This window comes from Dermacentor albipictus, chromosome 10 (assembly GCF_038994185.2).
Source record: "Dermacentor albipictus isolate Rhodes 1998 colony chromosome 10, USDA_Dalb.pri_finalv2, whole genome shotgun sequence".
NCBI classification, from domain to species: Eukaryota; Metazoa; Arthropoda; class Arachnida; order Ixodida; family Ixodidae; genus Dermacentor; species Dermacentor albipictus.
Genome location: NC_091830.1, coordinates 96,183,707 through 96,205,654, shown reverse-complemented (window position 1 = coordinate 96,205,654; position 21,948 = coordinate 96,183,707). Strand labels below are relative to the sequence as shown.

General features: G+C 45.3%; 1 protein-coding gene across 1 annotated transcript in view; it reads left to right on the top strand.

Moving 5' to 3' along the window:
• Window positions 1-1,655: 1,655 nt before the first annotated feature.
• The window catches only part of LOC135921471 (centrosomal protein of 290 kDa-like), a 216,803-nt gene continuing 196,510 nt past the window's right edge, over window positions 1,656-21,948 (top strand). The window contains exons 1-5 of the mRNA XM_070528010.1: window positions 1,656-1,797; window positions 7,925-7,996; window positions 10,427-10,489; window positions 11,541-11,594; window positions 11,668-11,721. Of these exons, the coding sequence (XP_070384111.1) occupies window positions 1,723-1,797; window positions 7,925-7,996; window positions 10,427-10,489; window positions 11,541-11,594; window positions 11,668-11,721 (318 nt within the window). The 5' untranslated portion in view covers window positions 1,656-1,722. The remainder of the gene's footprint in view (window positions 1,798-7,924; window positions 7,997-10,426; window positions 10,490-11,540; window positions 11,595-11,667; window positions 11,722-21,948) is intronic.

Below are 21,948 nucleotides of genomic sequence, written 5' to 3'. Positions count from 1 at the left end.
TGCCGTGGCAGCAGCACCTCCCCCCCTCCCCCCCCGTATTTAACCCGGGGGGCGGGGTGGGGGGGGGGTGGGGGTTATGACGAGTGTATTGTCACCGCGGGGGTGACAATGCACAAGTTTAAACCTGTCGGCGTGGTGAAGGAATGTAGAAGAACTTCTTGCTGGGCGAGTTGGTGCATAGCTTTCTTGGGATCGAGCATAGCTTTCTTGGGAAGGAAGGAGCGAGCAGACAGCGGAATATTTCTGCAGCTACCGAGTGCATTAAAAGGAAAATCCCGCGGTCAGCATCAGCTGGCCTTCAGTTTTCGGAGACCGCGGTTGCGGTGCTATGCCGTCTTCACCGTCTGAGGTTCAATCACTCGCGTCCACATCACCACTCGAGACAGCAAAGCGTGGCTGTAGGCGGCAGGGCATGGTGAGAACTCCGCAAATAAAACCCAGCTGAGAGATCGCAATATGACCGATTTGTCGTCTCGCTTTGTCGCGACCTCATAATAAGCAACTTTCGGAGCCTCACAAAAATTACATAGCCGCACTACACATTGCAGTAGCATTTCGCCGCAGCCCTACACTCAGCAACAAGTAACGCTCTCGCCTTTACACAACATAATGATTGCTTAGGAGCCCACATAATCGAAATAGACTGCACTTTTCCTTTATTTTACTATGAAGGGGAATTGTGTGCGCCATTGTGAATAGATTTCATGTTCATTGTTTCAAGTTAAAATGCAGTCAGTGAGTCAGAAGAGCAGGCGCACCAAAAAAGGCCTCAAGCTTTTTTTCAGCGAGAAAGTCTCATTCGAAGGAAAATACTCGAACAACGCCTCCTTTTTTTTTTCTTTTTTCAGTCTCTCTCGTCAAGAGAACGCGGGAATTTTTGTTTTCTTAAAAGGTGCGGAACTTTCCGGGCAGCGATACTCGTTCTGTGAGCAATCTAATTTGCTCCCAACATTTATCACACAATCCCTGTGCACGAAGTTGCTAATCCTCAGCGGCACTTAATTTCAGAGCGATCATATTTACATGTCCCTGTTCAGACCTTCCACACGTTCTCTCAATAAAAATGAATCGCGTACCTCAACGGCACGAACATGCGAATCCTTTGGCATACGAAGGAAAGTTTTACTCATGCTGCACATGCACGATGTGTTTGTCGGTTGCGACTTGTCGCGCTTGGTCTTTACTGTCCAAAGCAGCCTTCTCTTGGGGTCCCTCGGGAACTGAAACATTCTCCATCCCTTTCTGGAGTGGTTGGTGCACTGCGGCACACAACAACCCGGCATTTTTCGATGTGCGCCACCGGTCAGCACCAAGAGAAAAGGCGACAGAGCGAACGCACGTGTTACGGCCGCCGCGCCGCCGCGAGAAAGGGCATGAAAATGGCCGCAGGTGGACTGTCCCGGCCGAGGAGGCGGCACTCGCCCTCCCAAAGGGTGACCTCACCGTAGAGAGGGCGCGCGCGCATCGAGGCACCCTAGGTTCGTCGCAGCTGTCGCGCCACCTACCGGAATCGAAGTTACTTTGTCGAGCTGCGCTTGAGCGCGCACTCCACGGTGGGGCGCAACGTTCCCACGTCGCGGCGTCAAACGAGTTGGCGGGAGAGAGGGAGAAAAGTGGCCGACACGCACTGTCGCTTGGCAACCGCGTGGCGCAAGGGCCCACACACCCCAAATCAACACCGGCGGCGTGCTTTCTCGCTACCTGTTAGTACGGCCGGCAGCTATGGCCGTGGACTGGGATTTGTTGCGAAGCCCCGATGAAGAGGACCAAAAGGACGCCTACGAACACGTGCTGCAGGCAAGCAGTACTTCTCTTTTCCACTGCTAAGAAAATTTTGGTCGAGCAAGAAAGAGAGATCCACGCCCTGAGTCCTCTCTAAGTTAAGGTAGCATGCGCAGCTCTGTTTACATGTCAATTTAAAGCTAACTATGCCAAACGTTGCGTTATATCGCTGATAACAACACCCATTTACACCAGTGTCACTCATCGCGGTACCTCCTTGGCGAAGCCGTTGTAGTGCTGAGGCCGAAGTTTAGGGCTCGAGCTCTGCCGCTGCATCCGTCTTTCGATGAGCGTTTCCCTCCATTTGATAATTACGACTTTCCTTCCATGCAGCGTGAAAACCGGGAAATCTCAGAATTTGCGTATTGGAGGAGTACCGCTCGGCGCAATAAATCAATGGCTGAAACATTGCAATTTAATTGTCATCCGTGCCCAGACAACACGTCGCCGCTCCTGCGGCGCTGATACGATCAAAAATGGGTGTGCGCTTGACGATACACGGCGTATTCGCAAAGCGGTTCGTCATTGCTGTTTGGTATTGGTTGGCTGATTTCACTAACATTACGATTAATATCACGATTGGCCGGCCTCTTTTCTTACGGAGAGCGTTATCGTAAAAGCGTCTTTTGGTAACGCGGGCGCTGGGGTGCTTGCAGGATGCACCGAATTTCACGCTAGCCTGAGTTTGCATGACAGGCATCAGTGAACATTGATAGCGCGGTATGCGCTAAACTAGTGCACATTAAACTGTGGAGATAAAGCCACGCACCCCAACGTTGCAAAACGGAAGACGGGGCAATGTTACGCGCTAGCGGCGCCTCAAATCAATATTGCAATACCGTGACTGTCCTGCTATCTATCACTCAGTGCAAGCCGCTTACCGCAACTTTCTGGTGCACGTCACCGGTGTGTCTCCTCTTTGGGACATTATGGGTGCGATCTTGTACGCGTTCCAAACTCGAACGGAGGCGGTCCGTTCTTTCCGTCGCGAAATTGGCGGTCCGTTCCGTTGCGTTTGTCCGATAGCAGACAACACGGAATGATTGACAGCAGATATCACTTCACAATTGACGTCATGGCGTTCTTCACCGTTCAAACTGGCCTACCATGTGCGGCTCGGTAGAACGGACCGCCTCCGTTCTATTTTGGAACGCGTACAAGATCGCACCCTAGATGTCTATCCGCTGTTCCTTCGCAGTACAACGCAGTGTGTAATAATTTGCAAATGATTTCAAACTACCTACAGACATATCTTGCGTATTATGAAATGCCAATAAACTAGCATAAAGTGCGTAATAAGAATACATCAAAACATTTATTCTATAATTTACTTGCACGGGTAAAGCACTGAATGGAACGATAAACAAATGAAACAAGATGCCTGCGGTTTTACCACGTGACTACATTTTTTGTCTTTTTCTTGCGCTCGCCGATGAGGCAACGCGCAAGTGATGATAACCGAACAGTGATTTTAGATAAGCCACTGAAACTGGAGGCGTTCCGAAGGTTTTATGCCTTCAGCTCACACATCAGAGCGCGTCGCCAGAGCTGCCGGAGATGCCGAACTTTGCTGAACTGGGGCCGCCGCCTTGCACAAGTGCGTTCGTGTCGTGTTTCGTATTGCGTCAAATGAAATTTGGACGGAACTCGCAAATATTTTTTTTTTCAAACTGCGCTATGGCAATGACAGATCGCATTCACTAATAACATGTTGAATAGGCTGGCAGCTGTTCTTACGATCATTTCAAGCGTGAAAGCTGTTTTGTTAAGACGAGCCGCACTCTTTATCTCGTGAGACGTCGGTGAATATCTCCACGTCGTCAACGTTTGGTAGTTATGCATTTTCCCTCCCTGTGTCATCGCCTTTCAATGGAAAACGTGCAGGAACCCATTGGTAATATTTCCCTTGCAATCGAATAGCGGTCCCCATCGTGAATAGACTGCGAAAACGTAGCTGTACCTGATGGCACGCTGAAATATTTGGAGATCTCGCTTGTTTTCGAAATGTGGGCGCCCACTGGAAGAGGTGGGTTCATGAACTTAGTTGCTTTCCCGCCTCTGAAACCGCAACGGCCTTTCCTGTCTTGCGACCCTTGCGCTTCCTTCAAATTGGTTTATCTGCCAGGGAAACGATGGCTGTTCCTTCAACCTGTGGTAAACAGAGCTTTGCGGAATATTGTGTGTCATTCTTTGTTCTCTCTGCAGGCAGAGAGCTTCACGCAAGGTAAGTGACATTTTTTTGAACAGTGGAACTTAGTTAACGGATGAAACCAACAGCCTAAATGGTCGTATTCTTGAGGTATCGGAAGTATCTCTGTAATGCGCCTAGTAAGGCAGTTATACGAACAACGATGCAACAATTTAACAATGATTACAGCGGATAAGTTGTATATATAGTTCGGGGAGGCTATCACCTGGCGCAGTTCTTTAAGCAGAATAAACTCTCACATGTTCTTTTTTCTTCACTCTTTAACGTGAATCTTTCTAATATAAAACAGTTCCACAGCTAGGAGTTTCCTCTCTGGAAGACCAGCAATATGAAACGTTCTCCGAGACAACAAGTACCGCATGACTGACAAGAATCAGACAGGGCCATGTCAGCAACTTGATTATGGAGATGGAAATCCGCTGCGGTTGCAACTGATCTGCGATGACTCGCACCAGGAAGTTGTCGGAACTATCTTGTGTTCCTGTATCGCGGCCAGAATGGAAATTTTGTTCGCCGAAAGCTGACTTTTGAGCGCTGCAATCTTGGTCAGCAGTCGCCTGTTCCATAGTAACGTCATTTATCCTTTTTTCTGCTTCTGCTTTCTTTTTTTCTCGAGCTTTTGCGTCAGAACTAGAAAGGAGCGCCAACGAAGATAAAGGATGGCACGCGCTGGTGTCGTTCCTCTGAACTTGCGTTCTTGAGTTTTTTTAACGCTTTTCGGCAAGGCAAATCTGTGTGTGTCTTTTTATAGAGCTCGCAAAAGAACGTTGAGGGAAACAACGAATAAAAAGAATACATACTCTGTGGGTTTACGTGCCAAAACCGCGACAGTATGATGGGGCATATCCAGCAGTTGGGGACTACGCATTAATTTTGACCGCAAACGGTTCGTTAGAGTGCAGACAATTGTGCACGGTGTACGACCGTTTTCCCATTTTGTCCGCATCAAAACGCGGCCGTTGTGGCTTGCGACCTCACGAGCTCCTCGTGCTTAGCAGTGCGATGCCGTAGCCTGTAAGCCATCGCTGCGAGTACTTCAGAGATCGCTTATAAATGCAACTTTGTTGGTTGTTTTTGAAAACACGGAGCAAACTTAGCAGGTTGAGCGTTAGTTACGAATTGTTTATCTCTGTCCGTGAGAAATGTGTCATAGACAAGCCAATTGCGTAGCAAGAAGTATCCTTAGGAACCCAACTTTATTCTGAATAATATGCTGATAACCTTATGAAAGCGCTCATATTAGGTCAAGTTCTGCGAAACACGCTATAGATAGAGTGTGTCGCTTTTCTTTCTTTTTTTCCTTTTAACAACTGTGTTTATAGAAATGCTACAAAATGTATTAGCATCACCTTAATAGTAAGGAACCGTATTAGTCGAGTTGCGTCAATTAGCCTTTTAATTACAAAGTTTATGGCAAAGTTTGTTTGGGAAATTCTAACGGAAAGTGTCACAAATGTGTTTCCCTGTACGTGCTCTAAAGTCCATGTTTCCACATTTCACGCACCACATCGAGCCTCGTCAACAACTGCGGAGCTAGCAGCAATCTATGTTGCACGGAAATACGTGTAAGAGGAGTTGACCACATCGAAGATTACGGTTCTTGCGGACTCCGCGCCACCCTTACCAGGCTACAAAGGAGTGACACTACTTGCCCAGTTGCTCGCAGTATTTATGACGCGGCCAACAAAATTCCATCTCGTGGGTCATCTCCGCTTGCCCAGCGGATAGCTTGCCGTTTATGAAGAGGCTGATCGGCTGGCTTGAACCTGGCCTGATGACGACTGTGGCTGCCGGGAAATTCTGTGCAGGTTTTGTGACGCTCCTCTGCTGATTTGCCGCCACGTCCTCAAGAAGCACCCGGACCACCGCGTCGCAAGTGGACCTCTTCCATTCGAACCGTGTTCGCGGTCGGGCATGCCTGGTGGCTGGCCTTGCACGGCTAATAAAGCTAAGGGCTACCTGTGTGAACGTGTGTGAATGTTTACAGCCCCAATGACGTGTGATCAATCCACGGCGTACGTCTTGCGGTCGCTGCCACACACTTCAGCACCCGACATCGGAGTGTCGCGCTTTCATTTCGGAGCACCACGTCGATGCTGATGCACTGTCATCTGCTTGACCGGCGGTGTACGACACCTGACGAAATTTCGTACCCCAGTGGTCTTGAGTCTCGACGCGACGAAGTTCGCCGCGCTGCCCTTACTTTGACAAAACTAACTTAGATTGTCGTTGGTGGCTTATTTCTTTTTGCTTTCGAATGAGACGACCTAAGACATTCTTTCTTCTTATTTTTGACACGCTTTCAGTAGCAGCAGCACTATGTTTTCTTGTCATTATTCTGCTTTATTAAGTCAGGTCAATCATAGTGTTCTTTTTTTCTTCTTTCCTGCGCTTCAGCCTATGATCCATTTTTATGTTTCTCACTCCTCTTCCGTTCTGAAGTGTAGGCAGGCGTTGTGCTTCTTCAAGTGGCAGCTATCATGTTTCTTTCGCTTTCCGTTTCATCTGAAGAGCATACATATTTTGAAAACAAATAGTAATAACAATACATTTCAAAACCGTCATTTAAGCCCAACTAAATGGTGTCACACTATTGGCTCATTTCACCTGATGACACAACGGGTACTGCCAGGATCGACTCTCCGTGCCACCCCTCTGCGCATAGTACGGCGGAGTAAATTTCAGGTCTTCCACACTCCGCGAAATAAAAAAATTGGCCCGTCTCGCCCCTACTAATGGGGTAATTATGCGGCCAACTGCGATGTGAGCAATGAGCCATTCGGAATCAGCTCATTGGAACAAAGAAGTGCGATAGCGGCCTTATTCTACGCCATGCGTTTACGTCACAGAGAGATTGGTTGGAGGGCGGCGATGCTGCGCGTGTAATCAAGTAAATTGAACGACAAATTTGGCGGCGGGTATATTGGTCCACATGGACATTTTGACAGGTTGAAATCCGTCACTAGATTGTACAAGAATTCGCTTCACTTTCCTTCATAAACATGAGCGGTACAATTCATAACTAAGAAGTTGTTGTATTTGCTTTTCATTTTCTCTAAAGTGCTTGATTAGGTATTGCAAATGATGTCCTCCTTGGCAGACGATTTATCTATAATGACGTATTTCCAGTACACTCTGTAGGGATTTCGTTTTAAATGTTCGACGTAAAAAAGAAAAACAAATGCTCCGGATACCAAAGCGTGAGATGCTCTATACGCGTAGTGTGACCATGTGAGTTTCAAAATTCAGGAATACAAGCTCCTTGCGTTCGGTGAGATATCTTTCATGGAGTGACAGTGAAATTGTAGGCACCAGGAAATATAGCCGAAACGGGCAATGCATGGCATCTGGTAAATCTTAATACGCTCATTTAATACGCTCGTTCAGAATCACTGAGATGCCCGTAGTCCAATCTGACTAACCCATCTGACCATTGCAAAGAACACGCTCCCAAAGACATCAACATGATATGAGTCGCTGCTCGCTCTAAAACATCGTCTTTGATTTTAAGAGTGATCAGTGTCGAAGCAGGATGCTAGTGCTTTGAACACTAAAACCTTACGCCCTCTGTAGGAGGCGAGAAAATAAATAAATAAATAAATAAATAAATAAATAAATAAATAAATAAATAAAGGAAATATGTATTGTAGCAGGCGTTACAAAAAAGGTACGGAACTTTTATGACAACTTTCAAGGCTTTCTAGATTGAAGGTTGGTTTTATTTAGGGTTTGATACAACCAATGTGCCTGATACAACCTGATACATGCCCTGCGGGACGCTAATATTGGTACGCGAATCTATATTCTCAAATCCACTCCGACGTATTGATGAGTCATTAGTCTTTAATGAGGTTACTTCGTAAATTGTATCGACAAAAATTCGAGCTTGTGTGTTCCTAATGGGGCCTATTTCGCGCATTTCCATTCTCACAGATCGATCCCAACGAGGTGGATGACCCGGAGGATCTACGAGAGATCTTCGACGCGGCACGGCAGATTATGAAGGTACTGTGGGAACAAATTCTACACTTACTTTATTTTAAAGACCATCTGAGATTTCGAGAATTATTTATTGTAGGACCCTTCCAAAGTAGGAGGGGTGGGGGGTTTACAATGGAAAAGGAGGACTTCTTGGCATTGGGGTACATGGAATCATTTGCTCTTTATGTTTTGTCACACCTGCAATTCCTGACGGACTACTGGCGGCTGTTCGTTTGTCTTACATCTAGTTTATTTATTTGCCTCTAATGCATTTATTTAAATGCATACATTACCCAAAGGCTTTAGAGAAGGGAGTGGCCAAAGAATGATACGTCTGTCTGAGCATTTAAAATGTACAATAACCTTGAGTGGCAGGTTTTAAGGCGATATATTTGAGAATGGTGATGGCGGAGGGGACAAAGTAGTTGAATTCATTAGCTGCCCTTGGGATAAATGAGTCCAAAAAGAAGTTCGTGTTGAAAAAGGGGCGTGAACTTTCTTCTGGCGATTATTACAAAAGGAGCCATAATTTGACTGGTTGCAAAAGGATGGATAGGTGGGCTAGTTGGCAACGCATATTAATAAAAACTTGGGGTGAGTGATTTTATCGTGACTATGGTGTTTGCATTGCGAACATGCACAATGAATGCGCCAGTTTACTTTTGGCGAACCCTTTACTCCATGATTCAAGCAACTGTCCAAGTGTAACTATATGAATACTAATAAAAATATAGATGACTCTCAGTCAAGTGAAGTCAGGCTTATCTACAACTTGTCCATGGTACAGTGTTGAAGGCCATCCTGGCTAGAATGCTTTCTGAGTAGACCTTGACGAGTCCAAGGGGCCATCACCAGCTAACAGAAGCTGCGAACATTACCTAGAACAATAACTAGAGGGCAATTCTAACTGTGCTTAGTAGAAATAAGCACACGAAATATTCCTAGTCTATAAGGTGATAATTTTGAAGCTCTATGGAATGTTTTTAAAATAGCATGTGAGTGATAGCGTAATACTTGTCCTTGAGCTGGATTATTCGAAGAAGCCCGCCGGCATTACTAGCACAAGACATTGAAATACATATTTCACTAATTATGAAAATATTGAATAATTAACTTCCCAATTCATTACATTACGGCTCATGTTGCAGTTTACGAATATTAGCGGATGAGCGTGCAAGACGTATCCACTCGAAATGAATTTCCAGGATGACGCCATTATGTATATATTATTTCCCAAAAATTAGATAAATTAAATTATGTATTTTTACGTGCCAAAACCACTTCCGATTATGAGGCACGCCGTAGTGGAAGACTCCGAAAATTTGGACCACCTGGGGTTCTTTAACGTGCACCTAAATTGCGTGTGTGTGTAGTTTTTTTTTTAAATCCTTCTCCCTCTCACCTATCGCTTCCCCTTTCCCCTCCCCCAGTACAGGGTAGCCAACCGGAGATAATCTCTGGTTAACCTCCCTGTCTTTCCTTTGCCTTTCTCTCTCTCTCTAAATCTAAGTACATGGTTGTTTTCGGATTTTGCCCCCATCAAAATTATTTCCCAAAATGTGGAATGAAATACATGGGCGTTCCACTTACATTAGTGCTTCAGTGCATCAAGCAGCGTTATGTTAAAGAAAGGGAAGTGGAGCAACAGCGCATTTCTAAAGAAAGTGGGTTAGCGTATATTTCCGAACTGACGCCAGTGTAAAAATTCTTTCCAAGTTGATAAAAACTGCAAGCTCACCGGCTACAATTCGTAAATTGCAATATGTGCAATAAAGAAATTAATTCAAAACGGAATGAGTAGATTTCTGCTAAATTATTGAATGTGTGTTTTTATTTATCGTAAAAGTAATGTCGGCCTTTCGGAATAATCCGGCTCAAGAACTAGAATTATGTTATCTGCAGCAGGCTCCTTTTTCAAAATTCCACAAAACTTACAGATGATCACCCTAAATGTGCTGTTCCCTGCACATGGATGCATGCAAATATATTTGCATATTACCATCGCATTCCAGCACGTAAGAATGCACCACGGTTTCTCGTAATTGGCCAGTTCGCTAGTAAAAGAAATGCTAACACATCAACGAAATCTGCCAGACCTATGGCAGAAATCGAGCATGCACATCACAGGACGAAAGGGCTCAGGCTGCCGCGCATGCGGCCTAGGCCTCTCTCGAGAAACAATCGTGCCTGCCCTCCCTCTGCCTCAACGGAACGTTACGAACTCCACCACTGTACCATATCATGGAGGGGCACTCAACGTCGTTGCGTGCAAAGCGACGCAGGCACCTGACAGAAAACATGAGGTGCCTAAGTTAAAAAGTGTTACGGTCCCTCTTTTGAATTGCCTGTGCTGCTCGGTTTTCTAATGGTGACTGGGCGTGCATTGACAACATACACAATGATATTGATACTTTATTCGGTGGGATTTTTTGTTTGTTTGCTGATGTCCGACAGATGCGGATTGAACAGGCGGAGCGGGCTTCCGAAGAGACCACGAGGCTACACCACAGGACGCAGGTACGCTTGCTGTATAACTCCGCGCAAGCCATTTCTTTGCTGGTTGAATGTTTAGTTCGGACCTTCCTTCTTCAATGTCTCAGCGAGCATGTAAATATTCTCATTTGGAAACCGTTTTTCGGCTGAAGTATGCTCTGAGTAAAACGCACCGAAATAACTTCGTATCGCGATTCCAGGATATCGCGCAGTGCACGCGTTCATTTGTAATATTTACAGAACTTCAAGAAGCAAAAAATACCAAGCCTTTGCCGTGATCTTCTGTAGCTCAACGGACTACGACCAGAACCACGTGCAAAAGCAGTGCACCGCTAACAAGTGAATATGCCAGCGTAGCCCGTGTATACACTCCTCGATTATAGAAACAACGTCGCCGACGATATAGGCTCCAGGTTTAGTTTATTCAATAAATCCTTGTTCAACGCAGAAATTTATTCTCAGAATATACTCTCAGTGTTACAGTACTTCAATTGATAAAGCCCTAAGTGTGACCTAAATATTAGGGTTATTCTTTCGCACGCGCATACCCAGGTCTGAAGTCTTTATATAGCCTATTCACAGTCCAGGGCTCCATTTACAATGGTTTTCATTTGCAAAAGCTGTTTGTCATTGCTACTTTGCCTGGAAGCTTTGGCTTGTTGGGTATTCATTGTAAAGAGGACACAGCACACACAAAAAAAGCAGGAAGACGAGAGACCGACACGCACACAGTGCTGTGGGCGTGTCGCTCTCTCGTGTCCCTGTTTTTTTTTGCGCTGTATCCTTTTTCCAATGTCATGGGTGGTCCGCCTTTTGGTAATAACAGGCCCGATATAACCAGTGTCTGCCACAAGCAGCCTGCAGCGAAGAAATTATTTGTGAATATCGGCCCAGGTGCTCCATGTCGTGGGCAATTTCGGGCGAGAGAGAATCCTACATGCTGTGTGCATTAGTGCTAAGATATTCCGCCACAAAATAGGATGCCCCAACATATCCAATTTGCGCTGTGAATTGACGCTTCAATTGGATATGTGATAGCAGTGCATTAGAAGATAAAGTTTTCATTTTCTTGCAGGAGGAGGAAGAGGAGTTGGCTGAGCTGAGGCAGAAACTGGCGTCGGCTGAAAAAGTAGGCGACTCGCTGCGGGAATGTAGACTAAACTGAAGTACTTTACATTCTCTGTCTCTCTGACGTCTTGCAGCACGCCTCGCAGGTGCCCCGTCTAAAGGAGGAGAACAGAGCACTCGGAAAACAGGTGCGTCACGTAATGGTGTTATGGTTCTCAGTTTAGGTTACATTAGAGGGTATCAGTTTGTCTGTAAACCTATAACTGTTTTTGGAATACTAGCTTACCGGAGACCAGGACGGCTGATGATGATGATGATGGTGATGACGATTTTATAGCATCTCCTTTGAAATGGGACGGTGAAAAATAGCCACCTAGTCTGCTTGGTTTAATCAGTTATGCTATACATGTTTTTTTATTTAGCATTTTAGAATACAACTCCTTAATATTTCTTTCCTTCAAAATCTTTCCTGTACCACTAGCTATGACTGTAAGAGATCCGGTCGTATAAATCTCTTCCCTGATTTTTTTCCCCACCAATTTTCTAAACGTCCTTTGCTTATCTCGGCTGCTAATCGGTTGACACTTCCATCCACTTTAAACCCAATCGCTTCTGCAAGGTGTATGTTACCTACGGTTCTCACTGGGTGAGTCCCTTCGCATTCCATTAGAATGTGCCGAGTGGTCTCGGGATTTTGGTTGAAGCATACACACGCCTAATTTCCTTGCGAATATTTGCAACGGTATGTTTTTGTCCCTAGATAGCCGGTCTCGAGCCTCAAATTACATGTAGTGTGCTTTGGGTTATCGTACATATTTTCCCTTCTACTTCGTCAAATTCTTGTAAGTCGGCATGATCCTTTTTGTTTTCATTCGTTGCATCTAATTAACTGTCTCTGCTTCTCTCACTTCCTTTCTGATGACTCCTGGTTGTCTATTCACCGTTTCAATTACCTTGTACTTGGCTTCCAACATTCGTGACTTCTTCCTCCATTCTGTGGTACGCTTTTAACGTACAGATACTTGTGCACTCTGGCTTCTCATTCATTTTCGTCCATGTTCCTGAGTTTTTCTTCAAAAATAATTTGCTCTCTGTTTCCCTCACTTGAAAAGAGGCCAAACCCATGCCATTCTGCATTGCCTTATCGTGGTTTTACTCTAGGCTCGCAAAGCCAACGGCCTACCAATCTTTGGTTAGCTGCCAGCCCCGAGAAGATACCCGATTTTAATCGCAGAATGTTATTTGCGAACACCATTACCACTTTCGAGATTCCCCACACCGCCTCATACTTATCGTGTTCCTACAGTACTTTGTGTTTCATTAGTGTAGCATTCTGCTTCTCCTTTACATTCAGAATCTCGGGATGGGTGCATGAGTAAGTTTTTTCTTTGTTTATGCATACGCCGAGGTCACGCTAGTGTCACGTAGTAGCGACGGTGAAGAAAACAGCGAAACTGTGAGTGCCTAAACTAGCTGTTTATTGTGCGAACCTGTGCCCCCCAAAACAGGCTATACTCAAAGAACAACGACGGCAGCTACACAGTCGGCGACCGTCAGCTTTTTACATGAGTCATCGAAGTTTCCAGAGTAATCACTGGTGCCCGCATGACTTCAATAAAGTTTTCCATATTTCGCGTCGCACATGCAGTCGGATTGCACAAGCTTAGGTGACAACCGACAGTGGATAGAACCATCGATAACATTCTAGATACTTTCTATGCATACGGGAGCGTCCCGCGCTGAGTGATATATATATATATATATATATATATATATATATATATATATATATATATATATATATATATATATATATATATATATGTATTCCTATTCACAACCTGTCTCTGCACGTCCTCTCTGGACTTGCACGTTAGCAGAAAGGTTAGCACTGCAGTTTCTGCAGTACTTTTGAGAGGGTTATGGATAATTACGGCTGTCAAGAGGCTAATGTTGCGACACCCAGGAAGCTCATGCGACTGCAAATGCTACTCGATAGAAAGGTCCAAACGAGTTTCTCGCTTCGACTTTCTTCTCTGCTACGCTTCTGCCATGTATATAAATGCTCAGAACCACAACCAACCCCAAGTGTAAGATAATCATAGCAGCACCAGCAGTACAAAAGTCGAAGGAAGAGCCGAAGAAACCTTGGCTTCAAAAATTGTTAGCCGTAACGTTAAGAGACAGGAAGAGAGTGTTGTGGATCAGATAGCAAACAGGAATAGCCGATACTGCAGTTGACATTAAAAGAAAGAAATAGAGCTGGGCAGTTTATACAATGCGTAGGGTAGATAACTCGTAGACCATTAGAGTTAGAGTAAACCGTTAGAGTAAACCAGGTGGGGGATGAATTTGGAAAATTTTGAGGCGCAAGTTGGAATCAGCTAGCGCAGGACAGGAGTAATTGGAGATCGCAGGGAGAGGCCTTCGTCTTGTAGTGGACATAAAACAGGCTGATGTAGAAGATTATTACTTTTAAAGTTAGCAAGTTTCTGTCATTGCATAGTACTTTATGAAGCATTGCTTATTAAAAAACACAGATGGACGATTAAGAGAAAACACTAGTTTCTTTGCGTGCACAGGACTCTTCATACAGTGCAAATCATCGTTGTATCGCCAGTAACGAATGCGTTTACCTGAGTGACATAGCATGCTCCAATACGCAGGTAATCATGTTGTATGTGTATATTATGCTCGCTGGACTAAAAATTACCCGCACTTTCCTTCCAATATTACGGTTGTTTGGGCACAGCTTACGTCTTGTAATGTTCGGAAGTATTCGAAAATTGTTAACTTTTTCGAATAGTCACTATTCGATTGGAAGATGGAATCGAATAGGGCACTATACGATTCATTATTCGAAAGTTTCGAATATTCGCACACTCCCAATTAAGCTTCTGACGCTAGTCACAACAGATTCTTAGACACCATAATAGTGTTCCGAAAATCGCTGAAGTTAGCCCACTTAAAAAAATTGAATTAAATTATGGGGTTTTCCGTGCCAATACCACTTTCTAATTATGAGGCACGCCGTAGTGGGGGCCGCCGGAAATTTCGAACACCTGGGGTTTTTTAACGTGTACCTAAATCTAAGTACACGGGTGTTTTCGCATTTCGCCCCCATCGATATGCGGCCGCCGTGGCCGGGATTCGATTCCACGACCTCGTGCTTAGCAGCCCAACACCATAGCCACTAAGCAACCGCGGCGGGTTTAGTCCACTTGAGTGGACGGCATGCAAACAAGTGTTAAAAAAGGACATCATGTGGTAAGAAATTCAAATACACAGCTTCTAAATACGCATATTTGCGTGAAATACGGGACTGCAACTCATATGCTCTCGCTTCTGAGGTGGCAACTCTGTGTAGGTTAATGATTGTTGTTTAACAACATTTAATGCTCAATCAAATTTAGTTTTGAGAATTGAGATGCCCGTTTCACTTTTTGTTCAGAGATGCAACGTTAATGTCGTCCCCGGTATAAAACGAGGCTCTCTTTATGTTCATTAAACAAGGATTGACGAGCGCGAAGAAAACTAGACGAAAGGCGAGGAACACGATGAAGCACAGATGAGCGCTGGCACTTCCATCTATTTGTTTTGAGCGCCCAAGCAATGCCCACTCCTGAACGTCAACTAAAATATTAAGAACCCTTAATAATCATACAATCTCTTCGATATTACAACATTACTTTGGCTAAAGGAAATTGCGTAGAAAATTTTATTCCCTTATCGAACAGTGACAGTGACGGTGTACTGATGTATTTCTGCCTCGATTTAACCATTTAGTAAGCCTCTATAATGTCTCTCTGTTTAAATGTGGCTCGCGTTGTCAAGCATCTTTCTAGTACTGGCACCCGCGTCTTTTACAATGCTTACCCATGTGACCGCCTATATTGCCACGTACTGCCAGACGTTGCTCTCGTGCTCTGTCGTTAAAACGCCGGCCTGTCGGCCCGTTGTAAAAAAGGCAGCATCTGCTTGGAATATGGTAAACCACGTGACCTGTGCAATCGGTGAAACGATTTACACGGATCTTAGATCATCCCACACGCGATTCTTTCTTTGTCACCAAAGGCCGTAATTTTGCCAGCTTAGACGGGGCAGAAAACAGCTCGTTTACATGATATCTCCCAACAGCTTCTTTTTTTACTTTATGGGATATGCGGTGAACGTACGGGATCGCCTGTGCTTGGCTACGCTCCAACTCGCTTTGCGGCAGTTCTGTCATCCCTTTCACTTTTTGCAAAATGCTTTCACAAATTATTGTGACAGAGACAGAATGGTAACCAGCATTATATAGACGCATGGCGTGGTTTTGAAACCTAACATGTATTTTATGGTGACATGACTTAATGAGCGCGTCCTGACAACATGTTGTAGCTAGCCCCCTTGTCAAGGCACTAGTGGGAAACCGCCCTTCTCCAAACATTGTATCCATCAGGGATAATTCCTTGTTTCGCGGTGCCTTAGGCAGCATTTCTTACTATAATGTGGTTTTATGTACCTGTATATCCTGTATTTTTGTAACATCATCTTTTCTTTTCCCTACTCATTGTATTCCTACCGAATTATTTCTCAAATTGTACTTTTTTATGTTGTAGTGTTTTTCTCATGTAATTGCTGATATTACCTGTAACCCACTCCCCTATGTAATGCTTTGCAAGCCTTTATGGTGTAATAAATAAAATAAATGAACGGAAGCTAACACACAGTGGGCCCTGCCGAAAGGAAGAAGGCTCTTCGTTCTGGGGTTATACATTTAACATACATGCTGCGCCGTGAAATCAAATGGCAAGCCTAAGAATTGAATTTTCAATCTCAGAACATTTGTGAAAACATTTTGCATAAAGTGAAAAGGAAGAAAGAATTGCCGCAAAGCCAGTGGGAACGTAAAAAGAACGCACGTGATCCGGTATCGTCACCGCATCCCCCATAAAGTAACGTAGGTTTCTGGGAGATATAACGTAAACGTGCAGTTTTCTGCCCCCGTGCAAGCTTGCAAAATTATGCTATTTGATGAATAAAAAAATAAGCACGAATGCGTTGCTTTAAGAGGCTTGTAGATCGTTTCACCGAGTGCACACGTCACGTGGTTTACCAGATTTCACGCAGCTGCGGCCTTTCTTGTATCGGGCAGACAAGCCGGTGTTTCAATGACACAGCACGCGAGTACGGTGTGGCAGTGCGCAGCAATATAGGTGGTCACATGGATGACCATTGTAACAGATGTGAATGTAAGCCAGCAGAAAAAAGAAAGCTTCTGAAGCGTGCCGCAGACAAAACAAGAGAGAGAGATAATAGAGGCTTCCTTCATAACTAAAGGAAAGCGAAATTGCATCAGTGTGCCGTCACTATCACTGACTGATAAAGTGATAAAATTTTGAGATGATTTCCTCTAGCCCTTGTAACGTTGTAACATTGCACAGATTGTATGACTAAAGTTTCTTTACGTATTTGGTACAGTTGGGGTATAAATACTGCTTGGACGCCGAAAATGAGCGGTTGGAAGTCGGCGCTCGTCTGTGTCTCTTCGTGTTCCTCGTCTGTCGTCTCGTTTTCTTCGCGCAGGTCAACGTTTGCTTCAAGAGCATGAACCATCTTAGTCGCACCACATTCCTGCTAACTCTCTTTGAGGAGTTGCTGGGGTATCTATCGCCGTGTTTACATCATTGCAACTTCCATTCCTCAACTTTTTTTGTGAAGTCAGACGGATTTTCACGCTGGCGTGATGACACTGAATAACAGAGAAGTGTGAAAGCAAGGAATGTGGAGAAGTGGCAAAAATTGAGAAAGCGGGGAGGGCATGTCGTGGAGAGGAGGTGCAGGGCGACACCCAGGGTCGATGCGCAGGGAACACCATCAAGCGATCTCCCTGAAATACAGCGCCCCCGACGTAGCTTGTCGTGCAGCATTACTCATGGCTGCAGACGTGTCAGTGTTGAAGCCCGGCCATGCTCTGCTATGCACTACAAAAGCGAGACGGGAATCTCTGCGTTGTACGTGAAGTCGCTTTATTCAAAAGCCAAAATTCAGAGCTTCGGATAATTCGATAATAATTTAGTATAATTTCGGAACAAATTTGTTTACTGATGTTTGCCATTTCTGAAGGATTGCCAGAAATAACTGCAATGTGGCTTTTATTTTTAATGCGGAGGGTGTACGGAAACGATTATGCAGCTACTTAATAAAAACCCTTTTTGCTTTTACGTGTTTCATGTGTAATTTTAGATATATTCTTGCGAAACGGTCTTTCTTGCGAAACGCAACTTTTTGAATTTACCACCGAGCTTCATTTAAACCTAGATTCATTATTTCAAACTGATGTAATATTCTTAGACTTCTCAAAGGCATTCGATCGTGTTCCCCATCTACGACTAATCTGCAAACTCTCTTCTCTCAGCCTACACCCGCAAATTCTAGCCTGGATTAAATGCTTCCTCACCGACCGCCTCCAGTACACCGTTATAGGTGGGTGTTCTTCAGCCTCAAGCAAGGTATTCTCTGGAGTTCCACAAGGATCAGTCCTTGGTCCCCTTCTCTTTCTAATCTACATTAATGACCTCCCTTGTGGTATTTCATCATCCATACGCCTCTTCGCGGACGACTGTGTCCTGTATCGTCGAATTACTACTGAGTCTGACCAGGCCCTTCTTCAGAATGACCTGCACTTAATAGATAACTGGTGTACCAAATGGTTGATGCAGCTTAACATTTCTAAATGCAAATTTATTCAAATTTCCCGCAAGCACACTAACATCACCCATGAGTACTCATTGCGCACAGCCAACATCTCGCAAGTACAAACGTATCGCTACCTCGGTATCCTAATCGCTAGCAATCTTAACTGGTCGGAACACATCACGAAACTGATCGCCGACAGCTCTAAAACACTAGGCTTCATCAGAAGAACATTATCGTTGTCACCCCCTTCCGTCCGTAAACTGGCATACGAAACTTTTGTTCGAACAAAACTTGAATACGCTTCCGCGATTTGGTGTCCACATCAAGCATACCTAATCAATGCAATAGAATCGGTCCAGAACCGTGCTGCTCGATTCATATCTTCAAAATATGACTACAAAACTAGTATCAGTAGTATTAAGTCATCGCTCAATTTACCCACATTAGTCTATCGACGCAAGATAGCACGTCTATGCTTATTCCACAAGCTGTACTACCATTTTCAACATCTGCGCGAATCACTTCTTCTACCACCAGCACGTTCGTCACGACGCCTGTTCAATTCACTCAGTTTACAGCGGCTGTATGGATCAACTGCTGCCTTCAATAAATCATTTTTACCCACAGCAATCCAGGAATGGAATGCACTCCCAGATGCAATTGTCAGGGAGCATGATCCTGAAGAATTTAAAGAGCGGTTGCTTTCACATTTTGGAAACTACAATTGAACAATCTCTCCTTTCATTCCAAGTGTTGTTGCATTTGAAGTTGCCTGTACTCCTATTTTGTATTCCTGCATTTCTTAACCTGCGCTATTTCAATTCATTCTTTATGTAACATCTTTGACTTATGTATATCTATGACTCCCCCCCCTCATGTAATACCCTGTAAAGGGTCCTTAAGGGTCCAATAAATGATGATGATGATATTTCCGACCAAGTCTCTTGAATCACCTGTCCGTGAAGTTTTCTGAAGAATGTAACTGATAACCTTTTTGATTGACAAACATGGGGTAAGTTAGTAATCCCGCCCATTATGCAGTACCCCCTAGGAAGGAATTAAAGTGATGTGATGTGAGTCACTTGAAATGACCCACACTTTTCATGTTGGAGTGCTAGAGCTAAAACTATCTCAAACGATGATTGAGGAACAGAACATTTCGACACGTTCTTCAAGCTATGGTAGATAGGTTAAGCCGGAGTGTATTCTGGGCTTTTGTAGCCATACCGGCCTGCTTTGCTCGAGGATGCGCGCAGCATGACGTCTTTGCCTGCCATAATACTGCTGTTCATTGTACACCATCGTTATTGTTCATCGAATAATAAGACTATATATACCGTTAGGCCTAACTCTGTGTTCCGCAACATTTTTTTTTCTATAGGCCTATGCTATTATGGCTCTTTCAAAGAGAAGTCGGTGATTAGAAGTATTTTGGGGTATCTATAACCAATAACGTCTCCTCGCCTAAGCATACCGATGACATTTGGGCCTCCAACACATGAAACCTCAACTTTTTAAAGGCAAATGTTTCACTCGGTGCCTCCTTATCTTGTTTCGGTGGCTTGGCGGCTGTGCGCATAGTACTGTAAGCATAAAGTGAAGGAGCGCATTTCGTGCTGCTGTGGCTGCACGGGAAATACGTGGAATGCAAAATCTTGTCTACAATGAGACATTTTATTTATTTATCTATCTATCTATTTATTTATTTGGACGTACTGCAGCACTAAAAGGGTTATCGCAGGAGTAGTGTACAGGAATCATCAAACGAGCAGAACACACGATGAAATACAGACAATGTCCTAATGGGAAGAAACAATGCATGATCTTAAGAAGCACAATGTAAGCAACCGTGGATTGCACCGACTAATTCGTCAACTGGCAAGTTTTAAATGTCAGGGGGAACTGGTTCCAGATTTCGATGCTTTGGGGAAACAAACTAAACTTCAGTTTGTCAGTCGTGGCTTACAGCGGCATAATATTTAAAGGGTGAAGATTTCTTGTATTACACGCTTTAGCAACTTTCAGGTGTTTAAAGGACGAGCAACGTGCAGAGGTAAGAGTTGTGTAATACACATATATAACACACACCCACACACACACAGCCTGGTAACGCGATAACGAAGGAACAAATTGGACTGCTTTTAACGCGATAGCGTTAAGGAGCTCGTGTCGCAGAAAAGCCGGTGTCGTCGGCGTCGGTGTCGGCGTCGGCGGCGTTGACCGTGAGGGATAAATCACGGCAGGCGCTTCATAAATAAACAGCAACTTCCAAGATTGGCCCGGTGGGAATCGAACCCGGGTCTCCGGAGTGTGAGACGGAGACGCTACCACTCAGCCACGAGTTCGATGCTTTCAAGCGGTGCAAACGCGCCTCTAGTGAATGCGGTGTTGCCTTCGAAACGAGCCGTGGAAAGTTATACTGCGGTGTATATCGGTAATTATGAACATGTAACGTACAGAAGTCACAATTACACGAGTTGCGAAGTGCGTTTCCGCTGCATTTCTTCTGCGCTTTCCGCACACGCAGAGCCATCTTGCGGCAAACACAGAAGACTCCCTCCTCTCAATGTATGGCGCTGCCCCGACAGGAGGCGCGCCGCGCGCGCATTGGGACCGCTGCCAGGCGCGTCGCGGGACTCCCTCTCCCCTGACGACGCTTCGCCGTGCTCCCGGTTTAGATTACTATCTATCTCTCTGCCCGTGCCGATCGCGACGTTTGGCTGGCGTAGATCGTTTCCCCTCCGAGACACCGAGTTCTTTGGTTCGTTGCGTTCGCTCAGGCGCACGTTTCGTTGCCGCGCCGAACGCTGCGTTGCTCGACGCTCACCGCGTGATAGGTGGGCGCTAAGTCCGATGCGGGGCGCATCGTAAGTGATCGCTGTGCCGTAGCGCATTGTCTTATACCCCTTGGCGGGTCGACGGGAACGCTGTCGCGTCCCACTCTTGAAGGCGAAGCTTAAGCGTCCTCCAATTTTTTTCGTACCGAATCAGGCATGTTATTGATATATATGCGGTGAGTGTTCCATGCGATTTAACTATACTCCGGGGATAGCCCGATCAGTAAGGTGTAAGCCTTATGTCTTGTGGTTTTGCCATCATTTTAGAGCGCAGCTCTTTGGCGTCCGTTCCTGGGTTTCGCGTCGTCGTCGGCGTTGTCGTCGGCGTTGGCGTCGGCCTCGTAACCAGCTCGCCGACGAATCTGCTCCGCCGCCGCGCATGCGCGCTGTCGGCTCTCCGGGCGAGGGAGGATGATGGAAGGGAGGAGGAGAGACTGTGGAGGAGGGCTGGCTACACAAATGGCTCTTTGGCGTCCGTTCCTGGGTTTCGCGTCGGCGTTGTCGTCGGCCTCGTAACCAGCTCCGCCCCCCTTTCATCCCCCCAGCGCTAGCAGCGACCGACTGATACCGCATTCATGAGTCCGCTACCGCACTCACGAAAGACGTCGTGCACTTCCTGCAACTCGCATTAACCGTCCATCGATCCACACCGATGTTAGTAGTGGGGGACTTTAATGTTGACATAAAGACAAACAGCAATTTCCTAACACTTATGCGGGAGAACATCCCGTTCCTCTCGCTCGTAACGCGTCCCATGGCTGTGACAACCTCGCGAGGCACTTGTCTTTGAGAATCAAGCATTGGTGTACCAAGTCGAACATATATCAGTCTATTTCTCCGACCACAAAGCTTCCTTCATGACTGTCAAGAACTGTTAGTGCAGTCTTTGTTAAAGGA